The sequence below is a fragment of the Glycine max genome, chromosome 2 (genome assembly GCF_000004515.6).
Source record: "Glycine max cultivar Williams 82 chromosome 2, Glycine_max_v4.0, whole genome shotgun sequence".
Lineage (NCBI taxonomy): Eukaryota > Viridiplantae > Streptophyta > Magnoliopsida > Fabales > Fabaceae > Glycine > Glycine max.
Window position 1 is genome coordinate 33,999,587 of NC_016089.4, and position 22,200 is coordinate 34,021,786.

Genomic DNA, 22,200 nt, shown 5'->3' on the forward strand with positions numbered 1-22,200 from the left:
ATGATACTCTTGGCTGTGGCATTTAGAAGGACTGTGAGGTTCTTTGGGTTCCTTGCATTTAGAAGGTCAGCTGAGGTATGCCTCTTTGGTAATAGGTTAGTAATTGGTCTTCTTGTGCTAGTGCCTTGTCTTGATGAATGGAATTGAAGTGAGTATTTACAAGACACTCCAACAAGAAGAAATGTAGGTGACGATAGTTGGATTGTGTGTAATTGGTTTGAAAGTGGATTTTTGTTATATAAATATTTTTCGTCTTACACATAGCTGAGTGAAGTGAAGAGTGGTCTCTTTTAAGGAATATGATGGGAAAATAGTCGTGCACATAACAACATGAGGATTGTGAGTTTTTTCATGACGAGGTCCTGATTTTAGAGGTTAAATTCAAAGCTTAAATGATATGGTCCATTTGACAAGTCCATGACAATACATGTTACTAACAGGAAATTAATTTAGATACGATGCATGAAAGTGTGAAGTCTAAAACTCTATGAATGATAGGTATAAGTTTAAGCTAATTATTGATAAAAAAAAGAGTAAAAATACTAGTCGCTTAATATGGTGCATACCTCTAATACATCCAGTATTATAAATGCACCTTCAAAATTTAACTTCAACTAATATTAACATTGGGTTTGATAGATTTTTAATTGTCTAAAATTTCTAAAAAATATACATTTAAACTAAACTTTTCAAATACATAAATGTAATCATGGCAACTTGCAAATAAATAATTAACTAAATGACAACCCTACAGTAAATGAAATCCTGACAACTTGCATGACTTTGAGTCGATGAAATTTGCGTTAGACCAATGAAATTTGAGTGAATGAAATCAGTGATGGAATTTGCGGTACTGATTTGCAGATTATGGTTAGGACCAGAGGATTAGGTCGTGTCTTAGGTCACGTTACTAGCAGAGGTGTGGGCAGACGAAATCGTGATGATTTCGATGATGCTCCACAGCGTCGACGACCTACCGCATCCGCACGTAGACAGAGAGTAGCTGTCACAACTGAGCACGATGAGCCAGTGGTCCCTGTGACCGAGGCTGTTGGAGCTTCGGTTGGGGCTGCCGTATATGCATATGAGCTGATGGCAGGAGGTGATGTCAATGACACTAGGGCAGACACTCCTGTAGACACAGGCGCACAGGCTACTGAGGATGAGCCTGAGTGGTTTCCGGGTGGTCCGAGCGACCCATCCGTGCTGACCGAGTATGCGGATCACGTTGCAGGCAGTGTATGGATGGGAGAGGTATTTATAATATTGAATTTTAGTTAGTTGTTAATTATACTTTATGATTGAAATTTGTTTTCCTTTAAAAGATGATGTTAACGAATTGTGTGTTCCTTTAAACTTCAATTCATGAGCATCCTGAGTTGAAGCTATCCTCTCACGGGAGGAAGGTGCATAGTTTAGGCAGGCCTGTCCCTACCATTGAGGGGCTAGTTGTTGGGACAGGACTAAGTCCTCTGATCGCGTGTTCGGTAAACACTGGTGATCGGGGACTTTTGTCTTTGTTTGTCGAGCGGTGGCACCGGGAGACGTCTAGTTTCCATCTCCCTGTGGGAGAGGTGAAGATCACGTTGGACGATGTCTCTTCTCTTCTGCATCTGCCCGTGGTTGGCGACTTGCATGCCTTTCAGCCTTTGCACGTGGATGATGTGGTAAAGATGTTGGTGGACTTATTGACGGTCTCTGCAGAGGCTGTCAGGGCTGAAACAGGACAATGTCATGGATCGTACATACGCCTGCAATGGGTACGTGATATCTATGAGCGCCGATGTCAAGCAGGTCATTGGACAACTGCTGCTCACGCGTATCTTCTTCATCTTTTAGGTTGCACTATGTTTGCTAACAAGAATGCAATCAATGTTCATGTTGTGTTTTTGGAGGCCCTTTGTGACCTCAGTCAGACCGGGAGGTACACTTGGGGAGTAGCTGCACTGGTGCATATGTACGACCACTTGAATGATGCTTCTATAAGCAGTAGCCGACAGTTTGGCGGTTACATCACACTGTTGCAGGTAACAAACATGTTTTTCATTCATTAAGGTTCAACAATGTTTAACTTTAAATTTTGTTAGACTTTCACTATTAATGTTTATGATTTTCATGTTACCTCTGTAGTGCTGGATATACGAGCACTTTCCCTCAGTCGCAGAGTCCATTGTTGATTCGGACTATGACGAGGATTCATCGCGGGCCTATAGGTGGATTGCTACGAAGAAGACCGTGAAAAACATACGTACACCAATGTACAGGGAGCGCTTGGACCGACTCCGGATTCCGGATGTCTGTTGGATCCCATATAGGGAGCACCAACCAGTACGAGACTCCCATATGATTTCATGTTATTCCGGTCTCCTGCGCTGGGGGCCTGTTGTTGTGTATTATCGACCAGAGAGGGTCATGCGGAATTTTGGATACACCCAGACCATTCTTGCTCCGCCTGTCGATTCATGGGTGTCGTATGATGATATACACGACATGTGGATGCACTATTCGGATCATATGGTTGCAGCAGGTGAGGTGTGCACTGTGTCAGGTCAGTGTGCCAGCGACTACATAGACTGGTTCTTCCACATTTCGCATCCTTTCATGACACCAGGCCAGGCATCAGATCCTCCGCCAGATGGTCATGCTCTGCCGCCCCGAGTCGTCCCTCAAGTCCCAGAGACAGATATCCCTCACGTGTCGGAGCCAGGAGAACCATTGACATCTGTGAGGCCCGTTGTGGACGAGCCTAGACATGCAGTGGTAAGTAATACAAATAATTTACGTCATTTACGTCAATATTTTCATAATAATTTTTCAAATCTGTTTTTTTTTTTATTTAACAGGAAGTTTGCTATGGGATTGCTGAGAGGTTGGAGCGCCATCTAAGCCTAGGGGTGGTCATGCCAAGCTCATCGACATATGAGGTGATCGAAGAATGTCTCAGGATGGCCAAAAGTGTCACACAGGACCAACTAGTATATGTTAGGTCTCGATGCAGGCGATGCACGGATCAGACATAGTTTATTTACATGTTTTATATTGATATTCGATGTATATACAATTATTGTACTTGAACCCATTTCATTAGTAATGTTGGTTTTATTTATTTCCATTAGTAATGTTAGTTTTATTTATTTCCATTAATTGTGTATTCCCTTTGCCTAATCTAGCTTAATGTTGGTTTTCAAAATGTTTTAAAATTTAATTATCGCTATACTAGGTATAATTATAGGATTGTGATCAACTCGCTCAACGTGTAAATTAATAACAACGTGTAGTTTATTTACTCCAAGTGAAACAGTCAACTGAAACAATCAAAATTAAGCTCAGCGTGTAGTTTATTTACTCCAAGTAGCATATAATCCATATACTTATAGGTTTATTTTTTCATAAGTTTATTTTTTCTAGAATATTTTCACCCCCTTAAACAAGAGAAAAATTATGATGAACATACATTATAAAAAAAAGAATCAATATTTAAAATAAGTTTAGATCTTTTTTTTTTTCTTGGTGTACAATAGTCTTATAGAAATTAGAATCTACAACCTTATACATACTACTTAAAACCCCATTTTTTGGCCAACACTAGAAGGTTTAATACGTTTATATCTAATCATGATCATGGCTTTCTTTACACCAATACATGTCATTGAAAATAACTTATTTTCTAGTGAATTTATACTTCAAATATAATGCTTTTCATTTTAATTTTTAGAATTTCAATTTTAAATTTTCATTTTTTTCACAGCTTTAACTTTTAAAAATAAAGTATAGGTTTTATAATTGTAAATATTTCCTTTAAAAAATTGTAAATATTTTTATTTCTAAAATAGACTATTTTAGTTCTACTTGAATCTAAGTTTTATTTATTTATTTATTTATAATCTAAGCATTCCTTTAAGTTATTCAAATGACTGAATACAAATGGTTAATATAAAAATTAAGGTTGAATTGTTTGAATAATACACAAATTTGATTTTTAATAAAAATAATTTTTAATCAAATTTTAATTAACTTCTAACTGAATTTCAAATTAATGAGAAATCTTTTTTTTTTTCTGACGAATGGGATGATTAAAAAATACAAAAAATTCCTTGGTGCAAAGAAAAGTCCTAATGTGAAGTGAAAATGGTGGATGCTTGCCAAAGTGACTTTATATCTAGCGAAAGAGCCATAATTTGAACAAATTGCCGAATTACATTTGCATCAAACATGATTCGCTTATAACAAATACACGTGGGAAAATATTGTTGGTGGTTGGTTCCAAAAAAGACAACAAGTAATGTTAATATGAGAAACGATAGTCAAGTCAACTTGCCTCGCTTCCATCATGCCATCATTTCCTATCCTTATTCACACACTCACTTCAACACTAACACTATGGCCACACGATGGAGAATGACTAAAGCCACCGCCACTATCTTCGGTGTTTTTCTCATCTTTTGCTCCTCCTTTTCATCGTTGGAAGCAACACCAGTTGGTTATGGCTACACAATCTCAATTGTTTACAATTTTCCCATAACCAACTCTTTAACTACAAACCTTGATCTCATCAAACCCTCCTCTGTTTTCAGACCCGACATTTCACACCTCTCCCTCACTGCCAGGTAATAACAACAACATCATTATAATTAGGCGTAACATTTATATTTTATTTTAAGAGACTAAACAATAAAACCTTCTAATTTGAGACACTAAAAAAATGAACTACTCGATCTTATAGTAGTTTCTTTAAAAAAAATGAACTACTCGATTTTAAATAATTAATTGTTATTTTTTGTTTGTTGTAGTTTTTTTTATATTTAAAATAAATTTGCAAGACCGACAAAAAACTAAAAGTAGTAGAAATCAAATTTAACAGAGAACGACAACTCATCTTCCATTTCCAGAAAAATAAAAAAAAACGATTATGCGATACATGAATTCAAACAGTACATTAACTTCAATATAGTCGAACGAAATTAAATTTGCATCAAATACTACAATTAACTCATGCTAATTTTGCGACAAGGACAACTCTTCTTCCATTTCCGGTACAGGTTTACTGAAAACAACTAAAATTTCTATTGGCCCAATCTTTTTCCAGTCATTAGACTCAATCAACACCTTCATCACGTCATCGTTGGTTTTGAGTTCAATTATTTCGAATTTTATAACTTTTTTCTGAATACTCATGGTGACTTGGTTTCCGAAAAAACAATTGTCTTACTATTTGTGTTTCATCAATACCATAAGGGGGAATCCCAGAAGGCGCAACTTGCTTGATCGAATCTTTCAGTTCATCCATGGTACATCCGGTGGGTATGTCAAACTTTTTAGGATTTTTTCCTGTGAACAAGTAACCAACAAACTCATTTTGGCGTGACATGTTCCACCTCCCATTGTAATATAGCAGGGCATCATGAGTAGGGGTCATAGTGGCTTGAAGTAAGTTTAAAATACCATCTGGTGTTATAGCAATGCTACATAATAACTCAATCGGACCAACAAACGAAAATTCATGATTACACATTAACATTGTGTTAACATCAGCATCATCTTTTAGTTGCATACATTGAAACTGAAATTGATTACCTGCATATGTGAAAGGCTGTCGGTAGTAAATTTCATCCAAAATTTGCTTGTCAGTTAGCTTAAGGGTATTGTGTATTCTGGTTTTTAACGTTTGAAAATCACAACTATTAGGTACTCGAATAGGAACTTGAGTGGAAGCTTGAAAGGAAACACCACTGTCATTGTGACCAATGGATCCATTTGGAAAAATAAAACCTAATGTGAAGTTCACAACTGTCTGACTGCTTGTCTCTCCCATGAATGCCATAGTTTTTTGTAAGAGTTGGGTTACGACTGAAACATGTGGTTTTTTACAGTGTTAGGCTATGTCATATATATAGATGAGTTTTAATATCAGTGCTGCATTTTTTAAAGATTAAAAATACGCATACACATGTTTTCTGTATGTGTTGTCAACTACACCAATGGCGTTACATGCTTTAGCTTGCATTAGATCTGCATGTGTAGTCATGTTGTGCAAGGTCCTTTCACGCGCTTTATGTTAATGCAGATAATAATTTATCATACACGTTTTTTCACAATATGTTGTAAACTCAGACAACGATATATCATACATGCTTTTTTAGAATTAAGTAATAATTTTGTTGTGGGCGTAACAAATATACAAAGACACATAAATGTGAATATCCAATTCAAAACGATCAGTCATTATAAATTACATGTTCAATCATCATTTATGTCAACATAGTCTCTCTTGAACATCACGAAGCTCTTGTAATGTTGCATTCTGCTAATATATGAATTTGACCACGGCTTCGCCTGAGGATGACAATTGCTAGACCATAACAATGCTACAGGCGGTAAGGGACAACGTTCTTTTAAATAAACCTGTTGTACATGAGAAAAAGTGTTAACTCAATCCTACAAAACTCATTGCATAAATATAAAAAAAAAACACTTCATATCTACAATGTACCTCAACAAAATGATTGTCATACACATGACCGATACAGATTATACGATGCAATGAAGAATTTGCCAGCGGTTGACTTCTAAGAGGAAAAAATGTCGTGCTTTGTTGTTTAGACAAGGATACAGCGATTACGTTATACCTTGATGCAATGACATGTCTCATGTCCGTTATATCCATCCACTTATCCGTAGTCACCTAAATGAAACAAATATACACGTCAAACTTAATTTTAAAGTTAAGTCTTAAAAATCAAATACATAAATTACATACCTTGGTTAACCCATCAACAAGTAGTAACATCCTTAATTTCTCAAATCTCTCTGTGCCACCAAAGAGCTTGATATAGTCTTCTGAGAATTTGGCAAGTTCTTTAAGCATATGGTTGCGAACCACCGACCAAGAATCTTCACCCATACCTAATAAACCGGCAACCGATCGATATCCACAGTTACCATCAGCTTTGACATCAATGATAACTGCTAAATATGAGTTATTTTGATGATAAAAATATATTGAAAATATCTTTAAAAATATTTATTTAGCAGTTATTTTTGTATTAAATGATAAGAATTGATATTTTTCTTATTTATGGCTTGTAGATATGAAAAGGAGAGATTAAAAGAGAAAAAGATAGAGAAAATATCCAAAATATCAGGAAGTCTCAGGAAGATATGATTAAAAGCAAAACAAATCCAAAAGATATCAAAAATATCAAAAAAGAAAGATTTCTAGCATCAGCCCAAGTCCACTCCAACAATTATAAAAAGAGAGTCAAGCTAAGGAGAAGACAGACACGACAGAACCCTCTCCTAGGGGTTTCATTTACTCCCTTTCTTTCTTTCACCCCTCTTATCCTATCAGTTCTTATACCCCATCCATTGTAAAGCCCTCAATGGCCATGAATGGCTAAACCCCTAGTTAGGGCCTGGTAGGCCTAAGAGCCAAGCGATGTATGATGTACTCACTATTTATTAATGCAAAGGTGTTTTTTATTCTATTATCTTTTTTGCTTTTATCTTGCATTATTCATCTTTATATTCTGTTAGGGGTTAGACCCTCGAGAGAGGGTAACTTCTAAATAAGATTTAAAGAAGATATGCATGCATTGGTTTTAGGGGTTAGACGCTCGGAAGAGGGTAACTTCTAATAGAACAAAAAGAAAGGATTTCATAAAAAAATCATTACTAGGAATAGAATGATAATTTTATGCCCATGCATTCTTGCAAACATCTAGAATTCATACTTCATGCATTTTATTTGTTGAGTCTTTGCAAAGGAATTTGGAAGATAGATAAATAAAATAGGTTTGTCATCGTGAGAAATCAGAGGCAGGTAATTGAACATATGTGGGTAGAATAGAATCACCTAAATTGATAAAGAAAAATCATAAACGCATACATCCTAGGCAAACAAGGCAGACCAGGTCCCAACCTTATCAAATTCTGATTTTATTTTATTTTTATCTCCTATTTTTATCTTTTATTTTTCTTATCTTATATTTTCTTATCTTTATCTTAATCTTTTATTTTTCTCATCTTTTACTTTTATTTTCTTTTATCTTTATCTTCTATCTTTATCATCTTTTAATTTAAATCTTTTATTTTCATCTTTAAATCTTTATCTTATCTACTATATTTTCTTATCTTTATTTTAAATTCTTTATCTATTGCTTTTAAATTGGGTTTGCATTAATCTAAGTAGAAACAAAGTTCATGTGGATTCGACACTCGGACTTCCGAGTACTTTACTACTTGTGACAATTTGGTACACTTGCCAACGAGTTAACAATCAACAATCTTATCAATGAAGTTGTGCATAAATGGCTGAAACTAGTCCAACATGGGTATCATCGTTCTTTGATTTGCTTGCTCAGAGGATGATGCAGTACGCCTCACCGACGCATTGCTATTTTGCATAGATTCAAAGGCATCTACATACTCCCAATAAGATGGATCGCGCTTTGTTGACCTTGGGTTCCTGCTCATAGCTTTCTTCGGTGCCCCCTTTGTGTTAACCTTTGCTGGAGGAGGACACATCGAATTCTGATCAAGGTATGCAATTTTCCAAAGTTTAGTCTTCAGAGTAAACTTGCCACAAACATCAAGTTCTTCGAATTTTTTGGATATTGTTTCTATTTCTACCTTGATGCTCACTTCGGGCTCAGATAATCCTTGGTCTGAAAAACTTAGTCTCCTCCAAAATATATGGATTGAATCCAGTGGGATGCAACCACCAACATATTTGGATAGCTCACAAGCACATGGAAGACCAAGCGTGGTTCTCACCATGCAACCACAACTTGAGGGATTCTTGCCTGCATAGTCAACATGCTCTAATTCAGTAGCAATCTGATTTAAAGCATACCTTGAAACCATTCCAAGAAGCCTCCTGTATAAGGTTTTTTTTAACATATGTCCAACGACATGTGTACTTGTTTCAAATGATACTTTAATCTCCGTGTGCTGCAACGTAATCATGTTGTTCATGGCATCCCACATACTGCATAAGTCTCCAAGGCTATTTTGTAACAATCTTTTTAAAGACGAGTGAGCATATTCAATCCTACATTTCAAATACACAAATAAAAATAAACATATACAATAATACAATTCCATCAATTCATCAACATTAATAGAAATAGTTGAACAGTTTCATACATGTTTGTTGTTGTGTTTCCTAAGTGCATTACCTTATTAGTCCAGGTGGAAACAAATTTTTCCTTGTGTGGTATTATCCATGTTTCCTTGACATAGTCAACAAACATTGGCTAAGGTGCGCAAGCCATTTCGAATTTCTTCAGGCATTCATCAAATTGTTGTTCTGAAGGACAATCAGTCAGACATCCCCAGCAATCCATGACATAATCCCAAACATTTTTTTGCCCAATTAGTGATTTACATTTGGCCTTCACATTCTTGTTTATGTGAAAGCTGCACAACAAATTTGTACAGTCAGGGAATACAGCCTTCACTACATTCATCAATGCTTGGTCTCTGTCAGTGACAATAACTCCAGGGAGGGCATCACGCTTTAAAAAAAGGCCTCGGAATCGTTGTAAAGCCTAGACCAAATTATTAACGCGTTCACCCTCCACATATGCAAAACCAGCAGAGAATGTCATCCCAATCGGTGTCACCCCAACAAAATCAAGCAATGGGAGTTTGTACCGGTGTGTTTTATAGGTGTTGTCTATCAAAAACACCAAATTACATGTGTTGACTAATTTCACTGCATCAGGGTGACACCAAAAGATATCACGAACCACGTGTTCATCCTTTATTCTATGCCAATGAATATACTGATCACGTTCAAAAAGCTTCATCAGATGTTGCATTTCAAGATCGCTTCCTCTTATGGAAGAACGAAATGCACTTCTTGCATTGTACATCTGTTTAATGGTCGTACAACTATTGGCATTGTGTTCCTTCAGAGTTAGCAGAATGTTTCTTGGCTTCACCATGGACTTCATCATATCAGCAATAAGTGTTTTTTAAGCTTTAGTCAATCGCCCCGCATATGGATGTCCAACTAATGACTTGGCCAATTCATGATTATGCACTCCACAAATCAACTTCACCATCCAGCCTTTTCCTCCAATCACTGGCTTGTAACAAAGCTTGAAGGGACACCTACATTTCCTAGTCCCAGTGTCTCTTCTGATAAATTCTTTTTTCCTACACCTATACTCGCCACTCCTTTCACATCCAATTAACACAAACATAGTCCTTCCTTTAGTACTTGTGTTTGTGTCCGACCTTAAAATCACCGCCACAAATCCGTTTTCATGAGTAATGGATCGAGCCCATCAAAAAACATCCTCTTGGCACTCAAATACCTACAAAGCAATCCACATAATTTAAGTTTTCTACCAGTATTCATTTTATTAAATCTGTGACTAACATTAACATTATAACCTGAGAAGTATTGAATGCATTGAAACAATCAACATGTGGTTCATTTGCACCACATGCTTCTGCATTTTCATAATCTATATCCGCTTGTCCAGACATTATTTCATACATCCACTCATCTTCGTCCATCTAATCAACTCAAAGAAAAAAAGGAAACTAAATTCAAAAAACATCAAATACTAAAAATAATTATTCTTACGGATCAACTTGATCCGTAACTTGGTGTGTTACACTTACATATCAAGTTGATCCGTAAGTCACTTACTGATCAACTTGATCCATAAGATTAACACACCAACTTGATCCGTAAGTGATCCGTACATTCCCGACACAGTCACCACCTTCTGCGTGCCTCGTTTGCTGCCATCGACCACCGCAACGCTCAACACCGGTACCTTCACCTTCACCGCACCTAACCGTTCCCAACGAACCCACGAACCAGAGACAATGCCACAGGAAAAAGAGAAAACGAGAGAAGCACAACCAACAAAAATGACGTAAACTGCATTTCTAAAAAAAATACGTTTTAAAGGAAGAAAGAAGCTAGGGGCATTTTTGCCATTTAAAAACTTTGCTGGGTGCACCTAGCAACACTCATTATCAAAACATGTAAAAATGGACTAAAGGTGTTGTTGTCTAGAAATGAAGGACTAAGGGCTAAAAATGTAACTTGGGTTGGGCCTTTAAGCCCAAAGAATACCAATCAAAAATCATGTTAAGAAGGATTTTTATATTAGATATTTTAAAAGAAAAAAAAATATCATGTATGAAAATTTGTTATTGTTGACAATCACTGGAGAAAACATGCAAGAATGCTCCGATAGTCAAATCAAATATGTTTATCAAATACTATGCAAGAATTTGATTTGGAGATCAAACTTATATCAACATCTATTCATAGTTACCACACACCAAGATGTCTTTAATCAAATCTTGCTTCCCCTTTGAACCATTATAGTGACCTGTTTATCACGGCTATTTTAGCTTGTTCTTGTAGCACATTTTTAGTTTCTTATAGCTCCTCAAACACACTAAACATGTATCACTGACACTGGGGGGATATAATATTTCACCGATAAATATAAAGGGAAATAATTAAAATGCACAAAAAATCAGAAAATATATTATCAATTTAAGGATATTCTAGTTCTAGCAATTTATCAACCAAAAAAATGAATAAAGGAAAAATAAAGCTTAAATGTTTTTCATACCTATAATATATTTATTTTTTAGGTTACTGCCTAAATAATATTTTGTTTTACTATATGATATTTTCAATTTTTTTACTTTTAATATATGTAGTTAGTCTAAATCTGATTGTAAAATAAAAATATCATGTAGTAAAATAAAGCATTTTATAGGTCATAAACTAAAAAAAAGATATATTAAAGATATGAAAAATATATTTAAGAAAAAAAATTATGAGATTGTTTTATTAAAAATAGATGCATAAACATACACAAAATGAAGGAAAGGTGGCTTACATGAAAGAAATTTGGAAGTTAGACAAAGGAGAAAGCTACAATGTATTTCAAGGTAAAGGTTGATACCTTTCTAGGCCAACGAGGTACTTGTCATAGATGGGGAACTGAAGGCGGCCATCAGTTGATGAACTCAGCACCTCAAAAAGATGTTCACTAATGATGACATTGGCAATGATAGGAATTGAAGGAGCTATTCATCAGAAATCTTCTAAACCAACACATATGGCCTCATCGACCTTTTAGAAAAATTGAAGCCCATCAATGCTAAAAAAGATCAAAGTATAAAGACACCACAAACAAACCTATAATATAGTATGTATATAAGATGCAAGAATATAGATCATTAGGAGGACATACATTTTATATTTATTTGATATGCACATAAAAAAGGAAACTAACAACATATCAAGTTCAGAAAGTAGGAAAAAAGAAATTTTGAGTATAATTTGTTTTCACCCATAAATATAAAGGGAAATAATTAAAATACACAGAAAATCAGAAATATATTATGTAAATAAAAATGCAGGAAGCAATCAACAAGATAAAAATAGAAACATTATTGGACATGTACGTGTAAATCATTAATAAACTGTTATTTTATTTGAAGTTTAATTTCTATGAACTGTTAGTGGGAAAAAAATATTGTCAATCAATTAAAAATATGATATAACTTTTAAGGTAATGATTAAAAAAATCAATAAATTTACTACACATGTCAGTTTATGACAGGATGATAATATAAAATCAATAAATTTACATTCCAGTGAATGATACATTACTTTGTGTTCTAGGCATGGGATTTGTGGTAAGAAGGGAGGCCTTTAGAATTGATTAGTGAATGCTGAACAGATTCTTGCAATCTCTCCGAAGCTCTGTGCTGCATCCATATCAGTCTTCTGTGTCTGCAGCATCATCCACATGACAGGCCAAACATGTCATCTGTAGTTATGATGTTAGGTAATGAAATTGGCCTGCCTCAGCCCAAACTACCAGCTGTATTTGTTGGAGAAGGTTCACCACATCAGGAATAATCTTACATTCTGTCAACGAATTAGTATCACAGTTTTAGAAGCTGAAATATATATATATATATATATATATATATATATAATATTTTTATTTGCATACCATTTTTAAGTTATGTGTACAACTCAGCACAGGATAAAGCCAATTTTGTCCTCAATCATCACATATCAGAAGCACCTCGGAGATTGTTTTCCAACCTTAAGCCTGTGATATGATGACACTATCAGGTTTTCACAGCCTCCGACCAATGTTTCCTTTCTTGGTGCTTTGCTGTATTGGGTTCTTTGATCAACACTGATATTTGGTACAAATTGCCTTCACTTGTTTTTGTTTATTTCCCCACCTTTTTTCATTGGTGCTTTGCATGAAATTTCAAATTTGTGACCAAACTGATCATTGTTGATATTCGCTGAAGTTGCTTTGAGTCCTTGAGTTTCTGGATTCCCTTGGAATATGCATACCTGTTCCAATTTTGATATTCATCAACCCCCTCTTAAATTTTTTCAGTTTATTAAATTCTCCAGTTTGTATAGTTGCTACAATCCCTTAGTATTGTACTTTTGTTGTTCTGAATGGAATCAACCATTGTAGCAATTAGAAAGCAAGTTTAGATTGTTGTGTGTTACCTGTATTTTATTTTTGATACATCTGTTACCCTAAGTTACAGATTATGGTCAATGATCATTGTTAAGTTGAGTACACAACTTCGATGATTTCAATATCTTGTTAATTGTTCAAGAAATAAAGTCCATGTACCATTGTAGTTTGAGCTCCAAGTTTCATATTTGAAGTTCATATTTATTTCTATATAAGCAAGTAATTACATACAATAAGGAAATTTGCCAATTTGTGAGGGTTTTCAGCATACTTGGTATTCCTAGCTGTAGGTAAAATGTCAATTCTGTGTGGTGTGCCACACACAATCCAAAACCCAAATCAAAATCAAAATCCCTAAACCAAAAACCACAACAACAATAAATTTAGACCTATCACACACTAAAATTACCTAGAGTCCATACATACCCATGCACAAAGTTTCAAGATTTACAAAGGGGAAAAACCAAAGGATAGTAAAAAAATAAAACCCCAGAACCAAAAAACCAACCTTTATCTCACCCCAAATGAAAAGCAACAAATGGGTCGTTCACATTAACAAAAGAGAACCCAACTTTGCAGTGCTAGCTATCAAATCTATCACCTTAAATCTCAAGAACCACATGCATCTAACATTAGGACTTAAATTAAAACTAGAAAATCCTGGGAAGGGAAAATAAAAATAAGACCAAACCTTAAAATTACAATAGGAACCCCCCACGAGATTAATTACATCAAAATTAAAACCCAAAAAGATCTCTGATTTTGAAAACATAATCAATATGAACATGTCCCAAAATCATAATCCCCAAAACTACCCTTTGCAGCATCCAATCCCCCCAAAACAAATGAATCGATGAAATTCAAAGCAAAAGGACTCAAATTTACCTGCACTTACAGCATAGTTGAGTGAATCCACCAGAGGAGGCCAGAAGGTCTCGACCAAGTTGTTGAGGTTGGAGAGAGCGTGAAGCTTCACCGAGAGATGTGGCTCGTTCAGCATTGCAAGCATCCCACCCACAGAGCTCACCAAAGTCGTCGCCATGATTTCGCGAAGAGGAGTGGAATTCGAATAGCTAAGGTTAGGGTTAGGGTAATAATAATAAGAAGAAGAAGAAAGGGAAAACCTGAATTTGAACAATAGCGGAACCTATGAGGCAACCGCGTAGTTGAGGCATGGCTTTTTGCTTGCTCCGGCACCAGCTCCCTCAACCTACGCGTCAACAAACAAACAAAGACAAAAGAAACATCCATGCAAGAGAACTGGAAAATCAAGCCAACCAAAATGAAACCAAAAAGCACTGAAAAAACATAACACACACATGCACAAAAATTCCCAACACCCGCAAACCACGATAACAGGATGATACAAAACACCAAACCATTGGAAAGCTTTAAGCATCGAACACCCTGGCACAACAAAAAACAATAAAACAAACGCCCTGGAAGGTAACACAGGCATCTACGGGAATTTTAAAACTCACAACTCAGAATCCAGAAGCAAACAGAGCAACGTGGCACAACCCAAAAATGAAAAGCATGGCAGTTGGAATTGGACACACAAATGCAAAGAACAATAAAAAAATCTCAACCCACCGGAAAGCTTAAAACACCAAGCAATGTGGCACACCCACAAAATGAAAAATGGCTGAAACAAACCAACGTGGCACAACCAGAGGAGTGGGAATTGCACACCCAAAATGACAAAAAACCATTAAAAGGGATGCTGTCTAATTTTTAAGCATAGGCACACCAGTAATTTTACTATACTGCGGATATAGATACTATATATAGTCTTCCGTGCATGCATTTTATCTTACATTCCTCATTCTCCCTATTCTTCCTAAATATTATCTCTCACACGAATGAAGATGCATGGAACAGCTCCTTTGGACGTTATCCTCAAGTGGTGCACATATCAAACATAGATTATTGTTGGATATGTAAAGTTTTATTATAATTGATATTTTAGTTTTCAAATATCCATTTGTATCTTTTTGAAACTAAAGTGTTTTATATTTTCAAGGTGCCTCTCATTTTTTACATGATTTTTTTCTAAAATTCCACAATGGTAAAGCTCCTAGATCCTGCTTTGAATGTGTTTCAAGTAAGTGTTAGTAACAAAACGTGATAACAAAGTACATTATTGTCTATGATATAAAATCAATTTTTTAAAGAAAAAATACATTAATTTTGTAAGATGTAATCAATTGGATGATGTTGGATTAAAAAAAGTTATTTTTATGACCTTGAATTATTTAATTTTTATGAGATCACTCTAAATAATGAAACATATAAAATCAATCTTTTTAAAGGAATGATGTTGGATAAAAAAAATATTTTTATAACCTTAATTTATTAAATAAGTATAAAATCACTCTAAATAATAATATAAAAAAAATATTTTTAAATGAAAGTTATCTTAATTTTGTAACATGTGGTCAAGTAAATGATGTTGGATAACAAGATTCCTTAATTTGACATTAAATCAATCCCAAAATTTTCTATGAGATTACTCTAAATGATGAAGTATATAAATCAATCTTTTTAAAGGAAAACTTCCATAATTTTGTAACATGCAATTGGTTCGATGATGATGGATAAAAAAAGTTATTTTATGACATTAAGTTATTTGATTCATATGAGATCACTTCAAATAATAAAATATATAAAATCAATCTTTTAAAGGAATTAAACTTATTTTGTAACATGTGATCGGTTAGACATGCTAAGAAATAAACAAAAAATAATAAAATTATTTAAAATTGGGATTATTTAATTAACAATTTTGCTTGAAAATATCCTCTTTAATTTGAATTTACTGATTCATGAAGCTATCCTCTAAATTGGTTGTTTTTTTTTTTTAATCTTATCCGGATAAAAAGCTTCCTTACTGTTATTAAATCCATCCCAATTTTTTCGTTTGAAAATAAAAAAATAATAAAATTATTTGAAACTTCAATTATTTAATTCTTATGAGATTAACTCTAAATAATATATATATATATATATATATATATGGTTGCTTTTTTAATCTTATATGATAAAAAAACTTTCTTAATTTTCCATTAAATTTATCCCAATTTTTTTGTTTGAAAATAAAAAAAAAGATAAAAAAAATTATTTAAAACTTCGATTATTTAATTCCTATGAGATCACTCTACGATTACTCTAAATAATAAAATATATAAAATCAATTTTTTAAACAAAAGTTACCTCAATCAGTTGAATGATGCTGGATAAAAATTTATTATTTTATAACCTTGAATTATTAAATAAATATGAAATCCCTCCAAATAATAATACATATAAAATCAATATATTTAACGGAATGTTACTTTAATTTTATAACTTGCAATCCGGTACATCATACTGGAAAAAAATATCAATCTAACTGGGTTTATGATCAAATATGAGATCATATCTTAATTTAATGACATGAAATTAAAATTAATAACAAATTTGTTAACTGTGGTGATATATTTTAATTTTGAAATGTTAGGCTTCAATTAGATATATCATATTAAAAAAAAAAATCATATCAACGGAAGTAGTTGGGAATTGAGAATATCATGTAACTAATTTCTTATGTTTTTTTTTTAATTTCAAATTGGTATTGTTTGGATAGAAATTGAAAAGCTTTGCATTAGCATAAATTGAGACACTATTACAAAGTAATAATAAAAGTTTGAGTAATTATCCAACCATGCTTCAACATGATATGTCACTAATCTTTCAAAGACAAAATAGACATGATATGTCACTAATCTTTCAATGACAAAATAGACTCATATATGATGAATTAAACTATGTTAGAGAAGCTTGGACTCAAGAACATATTCAATTGATGCAATCATGACTAATGCATAAAGAAGACTATATGAGACAATAATACGGATAGTTAATGATAAGAATCCAAAATTGTTTTCTATGTATGGATTTGGAGTAACAAGAAAAACTTATATTTGGAGAACTATGTCCATAATATTAAGATAAGAGATATTATTTTGACAATTATTTCTAAGAGAATAACTGCTTTACTCATTTCCAACTAAGACGAATTTAAGTCTTCATTTTATTTTTAAAAAATTAATATTTTATTTATTTTTGCATAATTACAATCATATGTTACCATTAAGTAAAATGTATTTCAATTCTTTAAAGTTTATCTTAAAGTATCTAGCATCTTTCTTTACTTATAATATAAGCATAATTTTTATCTCTTCTTATCAAGATTTTATTTCATATCTAACCATTCAAAGAGTTATTTATTCTTAATATATATCTTTTTTAAAAATAATCTAATAAGCTCATATCTTTAGACTTCACACGAACCATCCGATTAGTTCATATTAAATTGTGACTAGGGGTGGGAATAGGTCAGGCCAGACCAAGCTTTGAAAGGCCTGAGCCTAACCTACGATGAATCTTTGAGGCTTGAGCTTGGCCTATAGCCTATCAAAGGCTTTTATTTTGGCTTGACCTGGCCTTTTTAAAAGTCTGGTCTGGCCAGGTAGCCTTTTTAAAATTCTTCTTCACAATAAATATTTAATATTTTATGGAGTAGGAACGTAATAGGAAAGTTAAAGAAAAAGGAAAATCAATCAAAATAATGAGGAATATAAAAGGGCACATGACTCACACTTAAATTGTAATTAAAGTCCTTGATTATAGGAATAAAAGTTATGGAGCAGTAATGTGTAATCAAAGTCTGATAGTTTCAAAAAAAAATTAATTGTATCCAAAAAATAATATTATATATTGATACCCAAAAAATAATATATATATATATATATATATATATATATATATATATATATATATATATATATAGGCCGACCTATCAGGCTTATAAGGCTTTTTAATAAGCCAAAGCCTGATCTATTTAATTTAATAGGCTTTTAAAAAAGCCTGAGCCTACCATTTTAATTAAATAGGCCAATTCAGGTCAGACTTTATGTAGGCCAGGTTGTAGGCCTCTGTAGGCCGGCCTGGCCTATTCCCACCCCTAATTGTGACCATCAGAAACGTCAAATCTAATTAATGTCTAGACTCTGTACAGTCGAACCGAAAAATAACTTTGGTAAATGCATGGAGGTTGTACGCTCGAAACTCGGCGTCTCGGTACTCTCATCGAAGCCTAGATTAAATATGTCAGTAGTTTGCGTGGGAAATAGAAGAATGAATCCAACACACACATAGCACACAACTAGCAATATCATTGGCGGAGTCCAACACTCACCACTCCGACCACACGCCCTCACCTTCTTCTTCCGTCGACTCCCCGCCAGCGGCCCCCGATGGCATCGTCATGGTGTCGCCACCGGACACCCAGGACATTTTCCACACGCCGCCGAAGGTGTCCTTGCTCCCCTCCTCCGATGACAGCTTAGACCGTTGCGTCGTTAGTCATGCCATTAACGTGGATGCCGAGAGTCAGGTGTTCGTCAATTTCTGCGATGGATTAGAGTTTGTCGATTTGGGGAAGGATTCGGATTTAGGGTTTTCTGAAGTTTAACTCACGCAGGAAATGAACGTGGAAGAGGATATGGGGAGTTTCAAAGGGAAGTTGGTCTCTGAGGAGAATGAACTTTCAATAGACAAAAGCAAAAACTGTTTTAAGAAAGTGGCTTGCACCGTTGAGGAGGGGAAGAAGTCAAGTGATGGGGCTGTGGAAGCTTCACGAATGAGGAAGAGCGGCAAGGACCCAGGGAAGCTGCGTGTGTTGTCACCCTTTATTTGTGGTCGTTGGCAGAATGCAATAGCGACTCGAATGGAACATAGTGGCAACAGTAGGGAGAAAATGAATGCTTTTTATGTGTTGAGATTTCTCTCACTAAACAGTGATGATGTTTAAGAAAATCTTGATCATCTCAGTTTGTTAGATGTGACAAAGGTATAGAAAGGTTTAAAGAATAATTCAGATGAAAGAATAGCGTAGTATATATATATACATACAAGAGTTTTATAATTTTTCATCTATTAAAGGAATGACAGTTGCACAAATTACTTTAGAGTTGTGTCTAAGTTACAGCTAACAATATTTAATTGTCTAATATTAATTAATAGAATATTTGACATATCGTAACTCTCCCACTCAAGTTGGTGTAAAGGAAATTATTTCAGTTTCAAGCTTCTCTTTGATAACATGTCTATCAATCTTCACATGCTTTGTTCTATCATGTTCGACAGGATTGTGAGCAATTGCTATGGCCAACGTATTGTCATAGTACAAACTCATAGTTTCATTTGGTTTAAAGCCCAAATCTAATAGCACATTTTTAACCCACAAAAGTTCACATATACTGAGTGTCATGCCTCTGAATCCTACTTCAGGACTAGATCTTGTTACTACAATTTGTTTTTTTTATTACTCCTCCAAGTTATAAGATTTTCTCCTACAAGAGTAAAGTATCGAGAGGTAGATCTTCTATCATCTTTTGAACCTGCCCAATCTGCATTAGTGTACCCTTCTACCAGTTTTCATGATTTGAGAACAAAATTCTTTTTCCAGGAGTGGACTTCAAATATCTTAAAATCCTCTCAACAACATCCATATGAAGCTTTCATGGGTCATGCATAAATTCACTAACAACATTCACTGCATAGGTAATATTTGGACATTGGGACAAATAAATTAGTTTTCCTACCAGCCTTTGGTATCTCCTTCTGTCTATGCGCTGAATTTGAGCATTGAAAGATTTTATGATTTTGTTCAATTGGTGTATTAACTGGTTTACTTCCAAGCAATCCAGTTTCTAATAGTAAGTCAAGAGTATATTTTCTTTGGCACAGAAAAATACCATGTTTTGATCTAGCTACTTCAATACCCAAAAAATATTTGAGGTTTCCAAGTTGTTTCATCTCAAGTTCAGATGCAAGGTATTGTTGCAAACTAGAAATCTCATCTTGGTCATTTCATGTGACAATCATGTCTTCTACATATACAATCAAAGCTGTAATTTTTCCTTTTCCTCTCTTCAAAAATAAGGTGTGACAAGAGTTACTTGCTCTATAGCCAAAAGCATTCATAGACTTGGTAAACCTTTCAAACCATGCTCTTGGGGATTGTTTTAATCCATATATAGCCTTCTTCAATTTGCAAACCTTCATTCTATTTGAATATATCATGCCTGGTGGGGAATCCATATAAATTTCTCCTAAAATTTCTCCATATAGGAAAACATTTTTCACATCAAATTGTACAAGAGACCAATCTTGATTTGATGCTAACGACAAAAGTATTCTCACAGTGTTGAGCTTGGCTATCGGTGTGAACATCTCTTGGTAATCTACACCATAAGACTGAGTGTAACCTTTAGCCACAAGTCGTGTTTTATACCTCTCAATAGTTCCATCAGCTTTGTGTTTGATTGTAAATACCCATTTGCTGCCCACAATTTTCTTCCTTCTTGGTAAGGACAGAAGATCCCAAGTGTTGTTTTTTTCTAAAGCTGCCATCTCATCAACCATTGCTTTGGTCCATCTAGGATTTGCCAAAGCTTTATGTATATTACTAGGAATAGAAATTGAAGATAATTGATATACAAATGATGCATATGATTGGGATAACTTGTGAGATAACACATATTTACTAATGGGATATTTAACTTTGGCTTGGAGTTCTAGTTCATATTTAGCTGGAGGTTGACCACGGTTAGAGCAAGGTGGAAGATCATATTGGATAGTAGTAGACTCGGTGTTTGGTGTGCTGGTGGTCTCACACAGACAAGGATCAATTTCATGATCGGTTTCATCTAAATTAGTAATATCAAGGGTAGGATCAAGAGAAACAATTTCATGATCAGTTTCATCTACATTAGTATTATCGGAGATAGGATCAGAAGGTACCTCTGAAGAGTCAAGATGAACCGGTGGATAAGATTAAGCCAATTGGTTATGATCAGAAGACACTATATTAACCAAAAAAGAAGTGTCCATCTTTAGGATTGGCTCACTTCCTGCAAAATGATCCTCACACGATAATTTATCTTCACAATATAATTTTATATCTAAGATATCAAATACTAACATCATGATTATGCACTTCACTTTCATTTCCCCCCTGAAGTGTAGAATCAACATAAAAAATTTATGCTCATTAAATGTCACATCCATAGAGATATAAAATTTCTTTTATGGTGGATGGTAAGCATGATAACCTTTTTAAGTTGATCCATGCCCAACAAAAACACATTTGATAGCTTGTTCTTTAAGCTTTGTACGTTGATGTGGGTGTAAGCGAACATATATAACACATCCAAAAACATGAGGTGGTAAATAAACCATGGAAGGAAGGATACAATGATCAGACAACACATCTAGAGGCCTTCTAAAATTAAGCACACTAAAAGGGGTTCGATTAATCAAATAAACTGTAAAGCTCACAACCTCACTCTATAAATGAGATGGGACATTACCATCTATCAAAAGTGATATTGTCAACTCTAATATATGTTTATTTTTCCTTTCAACCACTTCATTTTGTTGTGGTGAATAAGGACATGTAGTTTGGTGCAAGATGCCATTAGAGTTCATGAACTCTATTAATTCAGTCTTAAAATATTCCCCTCCATTGTCTGGTCTAATGACCTTAATATATGTGTTAAATTATGTAACTATCATCTGATGAAAGGAACGAAACACATCACGCACATCACTTTTATGTTTAAGCAAATGCACCCAGGTTACCCAAGTA

The 22,200-nt window shown here is 34.3% G+C and overlaps 1 protein-coding gene and 1 long non-coding RNA gene across 7 annotated transcripts; one reads left to right on the forward strand and one right to left on the reverse strand.

The window, feature by feature from the left end:
- LOC102670264 (protein MAIN-LIKE 1-like) lies at positions 1 to 3,020 on the forward strand. The gene is made up of 5 exons (XM_014772243.2): positions 1 to 75; positions 865 to 1,254; positions 1,386 to 2,027; positions 2,131 to 2,760; positions 2,844 to 3,020. Exons 1-5 carry the CDS (start codon positions 1 to 3, stop codon positions 3,018 to 3,020), a joined length of 1,914 nt encoding a protein of 637 aa, XP_014627729.2.
- Positions 3,021 to 6,120: 3,100 nt separating this feature from the next.
- Positions 6,121 to 15,315, reverse strand: LOC102661915 (uncharacterized). 6 transcript variants are annotated; one of them, XR_413220.4, is made up of 8 exons: positions 14,987 to 15,059; positions 14,391 to 14,912; positions 13,011 to 13,369; positions 12,662 to 12,922; positions 11,949 to 12,118; positions 6,758 to 6,903; positions 6,491 to 6,682; positions 6,121 to 6,402 (listed from the first exon to the last, which is right to left on the reverse strand). It is a non-coding gene; the product is annotated as an uncharacterized lncRNA (long non-coding RNA). The 6 variants fall into 6 exon arrangements; XR_413219.3 differs by having other exon boundaries at positions 14,391 to 15,315; XR_413225.3 differs by lacking the exon at positions 14,987 to 15,059 and having other exon boundaries at positions 14,401 to 14,980.
- Positions 15,316 to 22,200: the final 6,885 nt, after the last annotated feature.